Source organism: Scardinius erythrophthalmus, assembly GCF_964197995.2.
Source record: "Scardinius erythrophthalmus genome assembly, chromosome: 3".
Classification (NCBI taxonomy): Eukaryota; Metazoa; Chordata; class Actinopteri; order Cypriniformes; family Leuciscidae; genus Scardinius; species Scardinius erythrophthalmus.
Genome location: NC_138223.1, coordinates 55,632,042 through 55,649,517, shown reverse-complemented (window position 1 = coordinate 55,649,517; position 17,476 = coordinate 55,632,042). Strand labels below are relative to the sequence as shown.

The 17,476-nt window shown below is 38.2% G+C and overlaps 1 protein-coding gene across 3 annotated transcripts; it reads left to right on the top strand.

Annotated features, from left to right (window-relative positions):
- Window positions 1-6,166: 6,166 nt before the first annotated feature.
- Window positions 6,167-15,627, top strand: LOC308687486 (polymeric immunoglobulin receptor-like). Of its 3 annotated transcripts, none has more exons than XM_081360058.1 (11): window positions 6,167-6,468; window positions 6,567-6,862; window positions 7,455-7,790; window positions 7,902-8,204; window positions 8,302-8,616; window positions 8,697-8,999; window positions 9,068-9,367; window positions 11,891-11,944; window positions 12,027-12,080; window positions 14,580-14,639; window positions 14,850-15,627. In XM_081360058.1, exons 2-10 carry the CDS (start codon window positions 6,820-6,822, stop codon window positions 14,606-14,608), a joined length of 1,737 nt encoding a protein of 578 aa, XP_081216184.1. In that variant the 5' UTR covers window positions 6,167-6,468; window positions 6,567-6,819; the 3' UTR covers window positions 14,609-14,639; window positions 14,850-15,627. The 3 variants fall into 3 exon arrangements, 2 of the variants coding, with proteins under 2 accessions (XP_081216184.1, XP_081216183.1); XM_081360057.1 differs by having other exon boundaries at window positions 6,251-6,468; window positions 6,567-6,872; XR_014029750.1 differs by lacking the exon at window positions 14,580-14,639 and having other exon boundaries at window positions 6,274-6,468; window positions 6,567-6,872; window positions 9,068-9,394; window positions 12,027-12,075; window positions 14,850-14,961.
- Window positions 15,628-17,476: the final 1,849 nt, after the last annotated feature.

The window sequence follows — 17,476 nt, the reverse complement described above, 5'->3', positions numbered from 1 at the left end:
GCTGGTTCACCCAATGAGAAGGGTAGAATTTCTGGCGGGAGTTTCCACTGTCACCAGGATTTACAAGCCTTTGTCTTAAGCGTGCTCACTCGGACTGGCATGCTGGATTGGTGTTTAATGACACTACTAAGGAAGATTCTTAGTAATACTAATGTGTTGCACAGCTATTGGCATATCATGTACACAATCATTTCGATCTTCAGAGTACCAATTTATCGAGACCAAACATGGTATAAGTGGGTTACATTGACCGTTGGTCCTGTAATAACTACATAGTGTCAAAGAGATCATATAAAGAATTATTAAAAGACAAAACACAACAGTAAATCATTCTCAAAATGTTCTGGAATGCATGTTAATTTCATGTTAGTCAATTCATCACTAAATGAATGCAGGAGAGTCTGTTTTGCAGATTGTTTCTGTCTTTCCATGGTCTCTCTCTCTTGCATTTGGCCACATTCCTTTAACACCCATAAAACCTTATCGGATCGTGGTCATGACAACAAGGACCATCTTGGCTGGTTTGGGGGATGGGATTCCAGAGAAGTTTGAAAGTTTTTATGGTACACGACACGTACCAACAATTGTGTCTGATTTGGTCTCATTCGCTACACTTTGAACTACCAGGACATTTTAAATAAAAACCTGATGGCCTCTGCCAGAAAGCTGAAGATGGGTCGTCATTGGGTCTTTCAGCAGGATAATGATCCAAAACATGTGGCAAAATCTACACAAAAAAGGTTCAGCAGTCACAAACTGAAGGTCCTCCCATGGCCATTTCAGTCCCCAGACCTCAACCCAATCGAAAACCTGTGGGGCGAGCTAAAGAGGAGAGTGCATAAGAGAGGACCCAGGACTAGTGTTGTCAAAAATATCGATATTTCGATAAATATCGATACTGAAATATCTGAACGGTACCAATACTAATTTCCTGAAGTATCGATACTAGCCGAGCTGCCACTTTCACTTCTCTCCAAAGGCGCGTTGACAACACCACACGCGCACTCGTCTCATTCGCTCTGGTTAAATAGCAAAAGTGAAGTGAATGGGGCCGATCACACTTGACGCGTTTTTTGCAGTGAGAGGCGCCTATTTTTTTGGTTTCCAGCGAGCGTTCTGCGCGCTGTTTATGCGCCTCGCGGGCCTTTCCGTTAGTGATGAAAGCTAGTTGCTTGAACGCCCGGAGAGTGCGATGATGGAGGATAAACTTGTGGTGCTCTCGCGGGTTACCAGACTTCGACTTCACGAACCGTAACTACCACAATGTTAACGGAAAGTAAATTTAGTTAATAAAAGGCTGATTTGACGTTTACTTGACTGACAGGACAGTTGTTTCAGTGGTTGCCGAGCAACATAACAAACGCAGCGCACTGCTCGTTCTGTGTGATCGGGGCAGTGCTGTGCACCTCGCGTTTTCGAACCTGAAAAACGCGTTATATATAATATAAATAATATATATAATATAATTTAACATTTCTGAAACATTAACCAAGATGGCCTATTATTGTTGTTGATATGAGTGTGTGTCTCTTTTTTTTCACCGTAACTCTTAAAGTTAGGCTAATATAATCTGACTGATAAATCTCAGATAAGTAACGTTAAATATTTTAACTGTGGTCAAATGTAAATTAACTTGTGCTTATTTAACTTTATTTAAACATTAGTATTTAATTCTGCAATTTGCCTTCATATCTTATCAATTTGATTACACAGATACTAATTAAACTAAACTGAGCTATTGAATGACATCTTTGAATTCAATAATGAAATGCCTTTAATTGAAAATTTAATGTTTAATCTTATTATTATACATTACTGACACTCTATCCTCCAATTTGATACTGTTAAGTGCTTTGACACAATCTGTATTGTTAAAAGCACTAATAACATTGTTTTCGTGTGTGATGCACACATTTGCGTTAAAATCTGTTCATCAAATGTTAATGTATTAACCAGCATTAATGCTTTTGAACAAGTGCACTACTTCAGGACATTTTTGTTCATGTAAAATATACCTCATTGTCATTTTTTAGACTTGTTATATTTAACTTTAAATAAAAAAAAAATAATAATATTGTGGCAGTTTTTATCTCCGTGGTATCGAAAATGGTATCGAATATCGATATTTTTCAAGGTATCGTATCGAAGTTAGAAATTCTAGTATCGTGACAACACTACCCAGGACAATGGATGATCTAGAAAGATTGTGCAAAGAAGAATGGTCAAAGATCCCTCTCTCTGTGTTCTCCAATCTTGTGAAATGTTGTAGGAGGAGATTAAGTGCTGTCTTGTTGGCAAAAGGGGGTTGTACAAAGTATTAACATCAGGGGTGCCAATAATTGTGGGACACATTATTTCAAGGTTTTTTTTTTCTTAATTTGAGATATTTTTTTTTACCACCAAAGTAATGTACTTAAATAAAAGGTTGGATTTTTCTCTTTTTTTGCATTTGGGTTCTATGTTGTTAAAAAAAAAAGGAGAATTTTTAGAAGTCCTCGACCACATCTTAAACAGGGGTGCCAATAATTGTGGAGGGCACTGTATTGTAGAATTAAAACCAAATGTCAAAAAAGTTACTCGAATCAATGAACAACACTAATAAAGCCCCATTCTTACAGATCATTATCTAAAAAAAGTTGGTTTAGGGCAGGGTTGCCAACTTTGGGAATTTGGCTGGAGTGAGACTCTGTAAAACATCAGTGTGCGCGGGGGGGGTTTATGGTGTCAATGTTTTTCACAATTTTAATCACATTTCCTGCATTTACATACCTTTAGGGACTATGGTGATACAAAATCCAGGAAATAATTAAGTTGTTAATATATATTATAATGATAAATTCTGCCAAAAAGAATATAGTAGGCTACTAAACTATGTATAAGAAAAATATGACTTACTTTATTGTTGGCCAATTGCCAAGACTTGAGAGAATCATTTTATAAAGTCAAAAATGTTCACCTTTAATGTTTTGTGTGTAAAATAAAATTTAAATAATGTTAGACTCAATTTCCACTGTAATATAGAAACAACATAAAGACAGTATATTTTAAATAATTGTTTAATGGCATTTTTTTTTTTATGAATGAAGGCCAGTATCACTGTAGCTACTGATGTCTCCACAAAAATGATTTTTGACTTTTGAAAATTATAACAACTTTTAATATAAGTGAACTTAAAACTATCCTCACATAAACTCAAAAATAAATGTAATATTTACATGTGCCCTGCCCTTCCTGTCTAACAGGTATGAAATATACAGAAATTGAATTAGGTTATCAAACAGTCCGCACTGCATAAATTATGAATTAAATTAGATTAATCCTTATTAAAGCTGCAAGCCTTCTTTAGTCAAGAGCAGTGAGTGATTTTCTCTGTTCCCTTTGTTCTTTGGTTAACTTTACTGACTACAGAATTAGTGGCTGCTGTCACTTTAAGATCTGCCGCTGCTGAAAGGCTCTCACGCATCTCATTTTCTAATGTACTCTTGTTCATTTAAGACTTTATGTAACTAAGGGTGTACTCACACTAGGCACGGTTGCCATGAACCGGGCCCGAGTACGATTGTCCCCCCTCCCCACTCCCCCTCTGGCCTGCACTCACATAGGGTTTCAGCATTCGTGCCGGAGCACGCTTACGTCATTATGGTGCAACGGTTTTGGGATAAACAGAAAGAGCGGCGCTCTCACTGAACACAATGGAGTCCATCGCTCTGTTTACTTTGTGGATAATTTTGAGTCGTTTGGTCCACGGTGGTCCACAGCCCTCTCACAGCCTGTTGTTAAACAGATCTATCGCCTTTGTGGCACGAACATTTTCACGTAATCGTGCTGCTCGTATGAGGAGGTTTCGCATTGCAGCTCTGCCGTAGACCAAAGCGACCCTTTCCCCGCCAATGTTGGTTTTGGAGCGTCGCAAAACCGTGACGTCGCGCGTCCTGTTCCGTGCTCTAGCACGGTTAGCGCTCACACTGCATGCGAACCGCGCCCGAGTCCAACTGAACCGTGCTCTGGCCCACCTCTTCCAAGCGGGCCAGGGCCGGCTAATCGAGCCGCGCCCGGGCACGGTTCGGAGCACTCACACTAGTCAAACGAACCGCGCTTTGGTGGTCAAACGCACTCGGGCACGGTTCAAACTGGCTAGTGTGAGTACACCCTAATTTAAGACTGCTTTTCTGTTATGAGGATACTCGACAAAACGGACATTTTGGCATTGTTCGTTCAAGCGCGAAAGAGAACTGCCCAGCAAAACTGATTCTGACGCGCTGTCTGTGCGCTCGATACTGGCGCGAGTCTTTCTGTGCATCGTGTGCGTGAGTGTGTGCGTCAGGACATTCACAGACAGCGCGATACCTGGTCATTATAACTTTCAGTGAGGTATTTTTGTGTGTGCAAGCGACGTTCCTGGACGCGTTGACGCAGGCAGGCGCTCCGTGTCCTGCTCGGTCCTGCTCCTCTCTGGCGATTACGGCGTTGCGGTTAAAAAATCATAATAAACTATTTGAAAGTGGGGGGGAAACGAACGGGATTTCGAAAAGAGGGGTGGACATGTCCCCATAGGAAATTACGGCCGTGAGTGAAAGGCAAACCTTTTTATTATCTGCTTACCTTGATTGTCATCCAAACTTTCAAACGCGCATCAGTGGCTCCGACTCCGAACCTGTGTTCAGTCTGAACTCTCTCTCAACTATTCACACGCAACTGACGTATCGGTGCAAGGTTTTCAGCGAATCAACGATCAGAGAACACTGCCGTGAGAACGTTGTAGGCATATGGGCCTTAAACTCCTCTCCTGTCATTAATACGCTGTGGTCTAGTCATCAACAGAAAATTAACGGATTGAGAGGGGAGAAACATGGATTTTGGCGTGACATTTCTTGCGTGTGCGTGAGAGCGTGAGATTGATGCTGAAAGCGTGAGTGTCACGCCAGATGCGTGAGAGTTGGCAACCCTGTTTAGGGTTTAGTTACCCTTTAAACCCCTGTAATATTGAGTTAATACATATACAAACACAAACCGACATATTCTCACATGTGAAATGTTATCCCATTTCTTCGAGAGTTTAAATCTTGGGCGTTTTTGCAATGTTGGAGCATCACTGATTCTTACTGCGAGTGTCGACGCGTTAACCGTTCTAAGATGGCGGGTGCGCGACATATCTGGAGCGGTCGAATGTGTCATCTACGTATACATATCTATGGTTTTATACACATTATTTTAACATAAGAGCAGAATAGCCATTTCTAACTTGAATAGGCTTCGGTCTCATGTGCTTCTGTTATTCTAGCTCTACAAAATCTGTCTGTTATGCTGCTTGATATTGCAAACTGTATGCGATATCATGGCATTTTATCTTGTTAACACAGCGTGACTAGTTTTACCATTTACTGCACTTTGTTGTTCTTGTAACCATTTGCCTATAACAGCTATAAAATAGCTTATTGCCTCACAAAATAGGGTGGATATGCGTGAAAGGGACAAGTGGATGAAAAGATAAAACATAAAGTTTATCTATATTTAAAAAAAATAGACATGAATGAGACATGAGCAAACACAATCACAAACATCAGAAATGCTTCTGCAATGGCCTTAAACCCTCAATGTGTGTCAAGAGAAAATGTTTACAAGAAGATGTGGGTGATTTTTATTTCCTCTGAAAGCAGAAGTGAAATAATGTGGGATCAACAAATAGATCGTAATAAATGACATGCAAATGACACTTGACCCCAGTTTCAAAGACAATTAAACTTGAACTGGCTTTTTTTCAAATATGAATAAACTGTCGTTGTTTTGTCTCGAGATGCACAGCAGCAGTGTTTTTTTCTTTCTAAGGCACGTTTATAAAAGCTACTTAAATGTCCTAATTTAACCACTGCCTAATCGTGGCCTAATCTAAACCCTGTCTGTGAAACCAGGCCTAGAAGTGCTCTTATATCAGGAGTAATCTCTTAGAGATCTTTCACAACATCTAAAGCACATTAGATCCTCACAGTGCGTCTGTATGCCCAATTACCGGAAATGTTGTCAAGTTTGAAGATGACTGAGGTCTACTAAAACTGTTTCACACACGTCAGTTTCTCTGTGGTTTTCATGATGAATGCAGGATGAAGTCTTTACACCCTTCTGTCACTCTTAATGTATATGTTTATATTAATATATGGATGTGTCCTCTGTCGTCTGTGTTTCTCTGCTTATCTTTCACACATATCTCATCACTCTCCGCCCTGTTAGCAGTGCAGATCTGGGTGGAACCGTTAGAGAATAAGGAAGAAGAAACATGAGAAAGACTGACGGAGGATCTGTGCACTTCTAATGATAGTGACTTACATCACATTCAAGAAACACATTTGATCAGTTCTTGCTTTCACTGGATCAGGATCAGATCTGGTTTATCTCTGGATATCTGAGACTGAAGTCAATCTGGAATGAAGGCTGCCATCATCTTCATCTTCATCACCCTCTGCCTGATCTCAGGTCAGTCCTTCACTGCTCAGTCTGGGTCAAATAATATACTATATTACCCAGATTGATGATATATAATAACCCAGAGCAAATGATCTTGTGTTTGGCAGGTCAAGTACTTTGTGTCAGAGTGTTTGGATGCACTGGAGGGAGTTTAATGTTCAAGTGCATGTACAAGAAGGAGAGCAAGACTAATGAAGTGAAGTATTTCTGCAGAGACAGGAGCTGTAAGACGGGCATCAGTGCTGATGTTCAGAGTCGATGGGTTTATAACGGGAGATTCGCTCTGTATGATGATGAAAACAGCAGATTCTTCACAGTGTTCATCAGGAACCTCAGCAGAGAGGATGATGGGGAATATACATGTGGAAACAATCAGACATGGAGTCATTATGTTACGTTAGTGGTGAGTAAAGGTACATGTGACTCTTTATAACTTCCTACAGCAATTATTTATTATAGTATTAAAGGTGCAGTACGGAAGATTTTGAGTAAAAATTAACAAAAATTAATTACTGAAAAAAAAAATCAAAACAGTTTCCATGCCTTACAAAATGGTCAGATTATAATAATAATCCATAGTTTGAACTGTCAGGTTTGATTATGCAGGGAAAATGTCAGTTTTAGGTTTTATGTCTTTGCATGTTCATGTTTCCTCTGTAAAAAGAAAAAAATATATGTAACTTATTAATTCAATTACATTAATTAATAACTAATTAATTCTTATTAATTTATCTGTTCAGACATTTTCAGATGTGTGTTTTTCTGTCAGTATGTCTTGACGTAGGATGTCACGACTCTGATCTCGGGCAACTATAAATATACCTAAAAACAACCACAATACACATAAAAAAAAAACACTGCAAGGATCATGACGTTGTATGTTTCACACAGAGATGGCGATAGAGAGGACAAAGTTCCCTAGTGCACCTTTAATAACACTAATAATATGTTAGATTTAAGTTCATGTCACAAAGTTTTGTTGAAATCATTTTCAGGGACTCGTTGTGGAAAGTCTGTTATCCGGGACGGGTATCTTGGACAAAAGACGATCACTTTCCGCTGTGAATATGATGAGAAGTTTAAAACACACACCAAAGTTTTCTACAGACTGAACGAGGATCCTGTCCATGTTCTGAACAGCTCACGATCATCACAATCATCTGAGGAGAAGTTCAGTCTGTCTGACAGTCATGAAGATCATTTTACTGTGACCATTAGAGATATTTCTGCAGAGGACGGTGGAGTTTATTTATGTGGAGTGGAGAGAGACGGATCAGATCCATCAATTACTCACATAACCTTCATTAAAGAGATTCAGCTGAATGTTCAAGGTGAGTTTAGTTTATTTTAATTAAAGAATCCTTACAGCTCTAAATAAGGAATGTAAATCCCTCCTGACTTTTAATAATGTAATAAATCAACATATAAATCTCATTTTGCAGGTCAAACGTGTGTCCAGGTTCAGGCCTACTCCAGTAAATCAGTCTTCATCTCGTGTAAATTTCCACAAGAATTCAAAGGAAACAAGAAGTTTATCCAGAAAGATTCACAGAAGAAGATCTTCGTTGATGAACAGAATCAGTGGGTTCATCATGATAAAGTGCACATGTTTGATGATTCCAGTGAAGGACGTTTGAAGGTTTTCATCAGTGATTTAACCGCGGCTGATGAAGCGACGTACAGATGTGGAGTGAATATCACTGATCATGATCTGTTCACTGAGATTACACTGACAGTAAATCAAGGTAAAGAGCTTCTGGGAGGACCTTCATTTTAGAGACTTAAAATAAGAAAAAAATATATATTTTTGATATTAATTTTTTTCATATTTTGTGTGTATAGTTGATCATTTTCCTGCATCAAGCAACGCATCTGCTATTATTGGTGAAAGTGTGAAACTCACCTGCAATTTCCCCGAGAAACACGACGAGACCTTCACACACATCTGCAAAGAGAACAAGGAGAAGATCTGTGAAAGCATCAGTTCATCAGAGGAGAAACGCTTTGAGTTTTCTGCCGGTCCAGCAGGAGTTTTCACAGTGAGCATCAGTAATGTGAGCGTGAGAGATGCTGGAGTTTACTGGTGTGGAGCCGAAACCAGAGACACACATCTGACTTCTGTCTCGCTCACCAATCAACATCAACTCACTTTAACTAGTACGTACAGTGACCATAAATCAAATAACATATGCATATATGACAGCATATAAATACTTCTCCTTTTCTTTGACTATTAGTGCCTCCAGTGGTCGGACGTGAAGGAGGTTCATCTGAGATCAAATGCCCTTATGATGAAAACCATTCAACAGAAATAAAGCATCTTTGTAAAGGAAAGTGTTTCACTCCAGATGCTCAAAAAATCATTCAATCCGATGAATCCCATGTTAATAATCTAATGATTTCAGTAAAGTACGACACTGAACTCAATCTCTTCACTGTGACCTTGAGTGACCTGAGAGCAGAGGATGCTGGGATATACTGGTGTGCAGTGGGAGAAGCGTTTAACCTTCCCATTGAGCTCATGATCGTCCTGAAAGATGGTGAGAGTGTTTTCTGGGGATCATCTCAGTGTTTTCTGTCATCATCCTCATGTGTTTGTTCTCTCCAGCGCTCTTCACTCATGCGTCTGTCGGAGGATCGGTGTCCATCAGCTGTAAGAACATCAGGAGTCAAACACAGAGGCTTTTCTGCAGAGGAGATCAGCCCAACATCTGTGTCCGAGACGGAGTTCGTGTTTCATCCAATACGAGAACAAACGGCCGATTCTCTCTGACGGACGAAACCTCAGCTGGAGTCTTTACTGTGGACATCAGCAATCTGAAAGAAGAGGATTCTGGGAAATACTGGTGCGCAGAGGAGACTTCTGGGTCGTTCGTATTCACTGAAGTTCATCTACGTGTGACTCAAGGTAAAATACTCTTTCATTAAAAGGATTGTTCACCAAGAAATGAAATATGGCTTTCTTCAGATGAACACAGAAGAAGATATTTTGAGAAATGTTTTGTTTTGTCCATGAAAAGTCATTGGGGTCCAATGCTGTTCGGTGACCATGTTCTTCAAAATATCTTCTTTTATATTGTGAAGAAATAAAGTCATACAGGTTTGAACAATAAGAGTGTGAGTAAATGATGACAGAATGAATTTTAGGAAAACTGTAAAATCCAACAAAACGAACATTTTTTTGTTAATTTGACTTAATCTGTAATATTCACATACTATTCCTTGTTTACTCAGAAAACCCAAGTTAAGATAAATTGATTGGTTTGAGTGCCATTTTGTCAAGAAAAAAAAAAGAAGAAAAAAAAGATTTTTAGTTTTTAATAGACTTTCCACTAATTTCCTTCACTTCTGCAGTTCTCTTCCTTTAGTTGCATTCACTCGTATCCCGCAGTCATCTAGAATGTTGAATTGTCAATACAACAGACAAATTTGAGTCATCACATAAGCTGACTTCATAAACTGATGTTGATTTTCCTAAAATGTTTTAGTTTGAACTCACCATTATGGTGATCGGTGTTCCCTGTGGTTTGGCACTTGGAACTTCATTTATATGATTGTAATTCTCTTACTGTTGATGCAGTGATGCTACAAGAAATCACAGCTATTTGATTTCAAATGAAGGGGAAGTAATTAGGGGTGTGACGAGACACTAATCTCACGAGACACGAGATTGGGTTCACAAGAACGAGATGAGATTTTTGCACAATATTTAATAGAAATCCTCACTGACAAAAGTCATGACTGGAAAAAAAGTCTGCAGGTGCATTTTGAAATGTTTTGAAATGAATGTCATTTCAGTTTTACTTTGAGTATGAATTATCAAATGCATTGAAAGACAACAATATACAAGCACTGTAAAATATTTAGCCACAAACTCAACTGACTGGCTTTTCTCCTGTATGATTTCACATGAGTCTCTTCAGACCTTACTGTACATTAATTATGAGCTTCTGATTGAGGCTGTGACCTCCTAATTTAAAGGGGGGGTGAATTGCTGTTTCATGCATACTGAGTTTTTTACACTGTTAAAGAGTTGGATTCCCATGCTAAACATGGACAAAGTTTCAAAAGTTAAGTTGTACGTTTGAAGGAGTATTTTTGTTCCAAAAATACTCCTTCCGGTTTGTCACAAGTTTCGGAAAGTTTTTTTCGAGTATGGCTCTGTCTTACGTAAGATAGGGCGGAATTTCCTTATATGGGTCCTAAGGGCACTTCTCCGCGGCCGCGCGCGCGCACTCGCAGACCAGAGAGAGAAGAGAGCGAAAGCAGTACGTTACCTCAAAGCGCTATGCTCGGCTTTTAGGGAAGTCAATGTCACCAAAGAAGTGGGTTTTTGGTTGGCAGGGCAAGACAACCCTGCACAGATTCCCAAAGAACCCAGCGTTAAGGGAATAGTGGATGGAGTTTGTTTTTCCAGAGCATCAACGGAGGTTGTGCACGACTCTTTGTTCCCTGCATTTCGACGATGATTGTTTTATAAACAAAGCCCAGATCGACTTATTTGCAGATCGTCTAATGCTTAAGGATCGAGCAGTCACGGTGAGTAAACTACTTCAAATGTCTCTCTGTGTTGTTGTTAGATCAGTTAGCACAGCTATAGCACACCGCCCACACGGCCCGCCCCCAGCCGCTCGGTTTTTTCCGGAAAGACTCGGTACAGCCAATCTTTCACCTCTAAATATAATAAAACTAAAGACGTTTTGGAGATATGAAGGATGCAATACTACTCTATAGGTACTCAAGATTAACAGGAGATTGAGTGAAAATGAGCATTTCACCCCCCCTTTAACTTATTTCCACAAATTGAACATAGAAATAAAAACACTACAAATAACCAAAATAAAATAAGTTTTATTAAATGCAAACCACAAGTGCAAGTGCAACCATAATCAAAATACTCTCTCAGTATTCAAAGTGCAAACAGAGACCAAAAGAGAGATCAGAGCCACAACAACACAGTCCAGAGATAGGTTTGATATTGGGAGACAGGCTATTGTATCAGGGAACTTGTGTTTTACTTTCACTTTCGGGTTTGTGATCGCGCGTACTCTGTGTAGGGAGCGGCGGTGCTAATCACGCATTATCCAAGATAAGACACTTGTCAGACGCTCAGGCTCTGTTGTGCAACAAATCCTCCGCCATCATCACAAGATCAGTGAACTGGGATTCCTGTGAACTCGTGCTGGATGAGCAGAGCAGACATTTACAATGGGTTTACTTTTTTTTTTCTTGACATGAAACGAGTCACATGGGCACTTTTATTGATTTTTTGTCCTTTTGGGAGCTTGACTAGTTGCTGTCTGTTTTCAGTGTACAGAAAATATTCTTCAGATAATCACATTTGTGTTCCACAGATGATCTGAGTAAATAACGACTGATTTGTTTCTCTAATAAATTTGACCATCGGCGCTCTATGATTGTCTATTTTCAGAAACAACGTCACCCGACCCTGAAAGAGAAACATCCCAGGATGAAGAAAAGTCTGGTAAGATCCAGCAGATCCATTGCTCAGTTTGAGTTGAAAGTGATCATATGATATAAAGATAAAGATGGTTGTGTATTTACAGAAACAACGTCACCTGACCCTGAAAGAGAAACATCCCAGGATGAAGAAAAGTCTGGTAAGATCCAGCAGATCTGTTGCTCAGTTTGAGTTGAAAGTGATCTTATGATACAAAGATGAGTGATGGATGTATAGCATGTGTAAGAATACTCATACAATAGTCTCACCTTGTTTCTCCATGAAAATCCCTTTTGTGAGATTTTTTAACATAACCAATACACTCTATTTGTGATCTTGATGACTATAAAGCCATCAACAGGTAACCATCATCACCTGATCTCATTTCACTTTAGCTTTCTTTGCTGCTGCAAATGTGTTTGACAAACACTCTGTCACAGCGGCCAATTAAAGACAAAAGGTATAATAAGAGTTAAGAGCCCAACTAATGGAAACACTAATCACTCTTATGGTGACTTCAAATGAAACACATTAGAGTTAAACCTCTGTTAATTCTTAATAAGAACTTCTGTAGACGTCTGACAGAAATAAAGTCAGTCTGGTTAGTAATAGTGAAGCTGGTAATGCTGTTTGTGGAGTTGTTTAATCCTCCTCTGCTGAGATCTTCACAGATTTAATGTCTTCTTTTCTCTTCAGTTGATTTCATCTGAGACTGTGGCTGAAGTCAGTTGTAGTTCTTGTGTTTCTCTTTCCTTCAGCTAGTGATTCTGCTTGTTAACAGGCTTATTAAAGCTGAGATGACTTCATATTTATTATACACATGTTTTGTGGCTACGATAAGGTCCAGTTCTGGTTTATTTCTTTGCTCTTGGCTGACATGTGGCAATGCTATGCAGAGGTGTAAAGTCCAGGTTCAGAAAGTAAAAGTCCTCCTCAGTATTTTGTTCCAATCACCTGGATTCGCTAATTCAGCAGGAGAGAGAACTAATTAGTGAAATCAGATGACTGAGGAATAAACATATGGCAGGACTTCTACTTTCTGACCCCTGGACTATACACCTCTGCCTATAATACACACAGTGCAATGCAGCGCTACGCGCAACGCAAGTGTGTTTTGCTAGTTTCAGCTCGACCCAGTTTTCCTTTTCACATCCTGAGCACATCTACATGTGATCGCAGGTAAAAGATTGATTAAACTGATAATCACAATTGTTTTACTTAAAAAAATATATATATAACTGCGATCATTTGTCACGATTATTCTAATTTCAGAAATTAATTTTTTACATTTAATCACATTTATTGCACTCACAAGTTAGCAAAAATCATGATTTATTATATTTATCATATACATTAACACTCTCAAAGCCTTAAACATTGAAATTCCTAATAATAACAATTCCAAATTATGCTAATATTGCACTTTGTATCGTCACACAGATATGAATATAAGTGCATTTATTCAGCAACCTCAATCACAAACAATAGAGTCGAGATCCATTTGTATTTATTACAATTCATCAGTGAAGGTTTGATCGCAGATTAATTCTCACAAGCGGCTCGTGACAGAGCAGACTGACTGAACGACACTTTCATCTAACAGAATATCTCAAATGGAGATCGAGAAACTCCAACTTGTCTGTCAGTGTTTTCAGATCTGGGATATCCGGCTGTCAATCACAGTGTAGAGAGTGTGTGTGCCAATGGTTGACAGATTGCAAAGATAACGTAAAACTAAGACATAAAATGTTTCCTTTTTAAGAGGAAATGTTTGGGGATTTAAACTCTTGACATCTGGCAACCGCAAGCATTAAAGATTGTGAAGGCTTGTTACCAATGCAAGATAACTGAATGTAAAAAATAAATAAAGTTTTCAGAATAAATAACAACGGCCCAATATTGCAACAATTATTTTTAGAGAAGCAGAAATCGTAATCATGATACTTTCTACAGCTTTATTTCTTTAAAAAAAGAAAGAAAAGTTTGATCCTTTTTATATGTACTGTGTCTTTAAAGCATCATGTGTGGGAAAGTCTGCAGAGTCATCTTCACTCCAGCTGAAGACCACAGACAACATGACACATCTAAAACCTGCTTGTTTAAGTAAAACTGGCTGCGGCTTTTGTGTTTTAGCTTTTTAGTGTAGTAAGTTCTGCCTACAGAAGTGTTTAGATCCGCCTGACTGTGTATTGAAGTCTGTTTTTGTCTGTGTGGAGCACAAAGGATATTTTCTGAACACTCACGCAGATCTTATCTATACAATGAAAATACAAAACTGATCCACATTGAAATCGTTATGCACTGAAAAGCTAAGGTCTGGACAGGTCTTCTGACCGATGATAGCATGTATATATGATGCACAAGTGATTTTAATGATGAATTTGTGTCCGTTGTTTCGTCATATTTTACTGCTTCACAAGACATGAAATAAGTCACATGGGCAGTTCTGTGGTGCTTTTTTAAAGCTTAACAGCCCCTTTTTATACTCTGCTTTTGTAAGACATTATTGAATGGAAAAAGGAAAGTCTGGTAAGATCCAACAGATCCGTTGCTCAGTTTGAGTTGTGATCTGAAACGAGTGTTTGATGTACAGTGTGTGTATGAATGCTTGTGCATGATGTCATAGTCTCACCTTGACAATCCCTTTGTGTGTTTTCAGGCCTTTCTGTTTTCTGTTTGAGGGCTTGATCCGGCTGGCTGAAATACAGCTGTTACCATGGTGAGATGCACACACACACACACACACACACACACATACACACACACACACACACACACACACACACACACACACACACACACACACACACACTCTTGTACATCTATCTTTATGAGGACATTAATTGACACAATGCAATCTCTAGCCCCTTACCCTAACCTAACACACATTCAGTTTAACCTCGCATTTTCTCTGCTCTTGTTCACATAGGAATCGTTTCATCATGTGGATCGACTCCAGTCCAGTTACCCACAATCCCCTCTGATGAGCTCCTGTACACGTCTGTCAGTTTCCAGAAGCATGAAGAGTCTCTCAGTGAAGCATGATCTATATGCAATTTAAATACATAAATCTTATGTTTAGACATTTTTTTTTTGAGTGTGTTCACGTTGGCCTAATTGGATTAAATTGACATTTTTAATGTTTTTGTTTCGTTTACACTTTCATAGAGGACATCACAGCAAAATAACTATGTAGGGCTAGCACAAGATGGGAAAAGTTTTATTAATTCTTGTTTACTTGTGTTCATTTAATTTATTTTTATTTTAGAGCATTTAATGTGCTTCTTAACAATATTTTATTTATTACACACAAGTTAATTTTTTTTTTTACCCATCAGCCCTCTGTGTCTAAATAAGAAATAAAAGTCCCAGAGTTAAAAAATGTGTAAAACGAGCCTGTGTGTGACTTGGTATGACTTGATGACTAAGTTGCGACTTGACTTGACTTGACCCTTACAACAGAATGACTTGGCTTGACTTTGACTTGCAATGTTAAGACTTGGACTTGACTTGAGACTTGAATTTAGTGACTTACTCCCACCTCTGGCTTTAGCACTCTCTCGATTCCCAGTAGGCTACAGATATTTTCAGTCAGAGAAACAGAGGAAGCTCCCGAAATAAAAGTTGCTTTATTTTATGATAGTCCGGTATAAAGAGACGAGATGTAGGCTACTGACAGATACAATAAAAACATGATTGTGATAGCCATTATGATTGGTCTGATTTCTTCTTACCATGTTTACTATGGTAATGGTTACCGTGCATAGTCTTTTGCATCGGTATAAATATTTCTACCTTATACGGTGATCAGAATCCACATCAGATCACAAACAGAGGTTATTCAAACATGAAAGTGAGTTTTGAGGTAAACTATTTTAAAAGTCTTCAATGCTGATGTTAGCTGACAGAATCATCCGGCGCTGGCGTCTCCAGACTCAGGTAAACTCCGCCTCTGTTCGTAACCACTCCTCTAGCCCGAGCTGGCCCGCTGTGGACCAAGGTATTCGACGGGCCAGAAGATCCTGGCCGTTGTGTGCCGTGCTGCTTATATTTATCACACAGTAAAAATTACGTGAACGTCATCCATAACGTAAACGTAAACGTAGCCCATGCCTGTAATGTAAATTGAAATATCTGAAATGTGTTTAAAAATCATATCACCGTTATTGAAAAAAATTATATCGCGATATATATTGATATTGAATTATTGTCCAGCCCTATAATATCTGTTATTTAACAGTTGATATGGTTCTTTAATGCTGATCTAACTAGCAGAAAACACTTGTCAGGTTTAAATCCCAGTTGCGCTGGAGGGAAACATTGTAACACTGCGTTACAATGAGCCCCTATTAGAAATATGCTATTCTATTCTATTCCATTCTACAGTATTCTATACTTTTATGAATTCATTTGAGAAACCATGAGAAAAAGATGAATAAAGACTGAGTCAATGTTCAGAAATTATTCATTATTATTTTGTTTTGAACTATGCTGTATAGCTGTGTTTTGCGGTGTGTTTGATTGTCACAAAAATATTTTATTTTTAATGATTTAAAAAATACCATTATATGAAGAAGTTAAGAATTGTATTTTATTGACAAAATATTTGAGTTTATCTTGGATATGTTTTTTTTATTTTATTAGAGCAGATAACATTTTAAGCTGTCACATGGTCATGTTACAATGTGCCCTTCACATGTTAGGTGGGGCATGTTGTCACATTTCATTTCCATTCTTTCGGGGTATATCAAGAAAAAAGTATACACTGTATGAATGAAACAAAACCACATAATTGTACTAGACTTGTGAAATCAATGCAGGGAAAAATAAATACTCTGAACACTAAGCAGGTTTACACAAACTGAGAAAGTCAAAAAGTGTTAGGTTGTGGCCCGATCTCTTTGGCATTGATTATTATAAACTTGTAATCAGCAAACCAAGACCTATTGAACCTTTAAATCTGGATACCAGAGTGATCGATGAAAACGGCGGCGGGATTGCATAAATATACATTTATTCAGCAGAGATCTTTATTGAAAATGATGAGAATAATACAGACATATTGCTAAATCAAAGCAGAACACAAGCACAATCATTAATACAAGTTACTAACAGTATTTTAATTTGTTCTTTTGAAGATTGAAATGTATTCTGCTGCTCAGTATTGGCAAGTTACAATGTAATTAGTTACTTTTTTTAGTTTAAAAGTAATGTAATTAAATTTTTTAAATATCTATTACTGCCTTTCAGGCACTTCACTTGAGTTTCACATTTCTAAAATACATTTAAATCTCAGGTGTTCTTCGTTTCGGAATCCCACTTGTTATCTTCCCGGTCAGAAGTGACCGGACACCTAAAAATGAAACATCCTCCACCCCAGTAAAACCAATGCAATTTATTTTTGTTCAATAATATTTTTTCTTTTGTATTTTGAGAGGATTTGATGGTAATTATTCATATTTATGCAATATTTATGGTTAATTTTTGCCATTGAAAATAATACACAATTTTTTTTTTTCAATTTTTTTTTACAATATTTATTCAATTATTGCAGTA

Bases quoted from the DNA above. Each gene is read 5' to 3' on its own strand.
- LOC308687486 (XM_081360057.1), top strand. From the start codon at position 6,420: ATGAAGGCTGCCATCATCTTCATCTTCATCACCCTCTGCCTGATCTCA. The intron at 6,469-6,566 runs GTCAGTCCTTCA...TGTGTTTGGCAG, and splicing joins CACCCTCTGCCTGATCTCAG to GTCAAGTACTTTGTGTCAGA. The intron at 8,617-8,696 runs GTACGTACAGTG...TTTGACTATTAG, and splicing joins ACATCAACTCACTTTAACTA to TGCCTCCAGTGGTCGGACGT.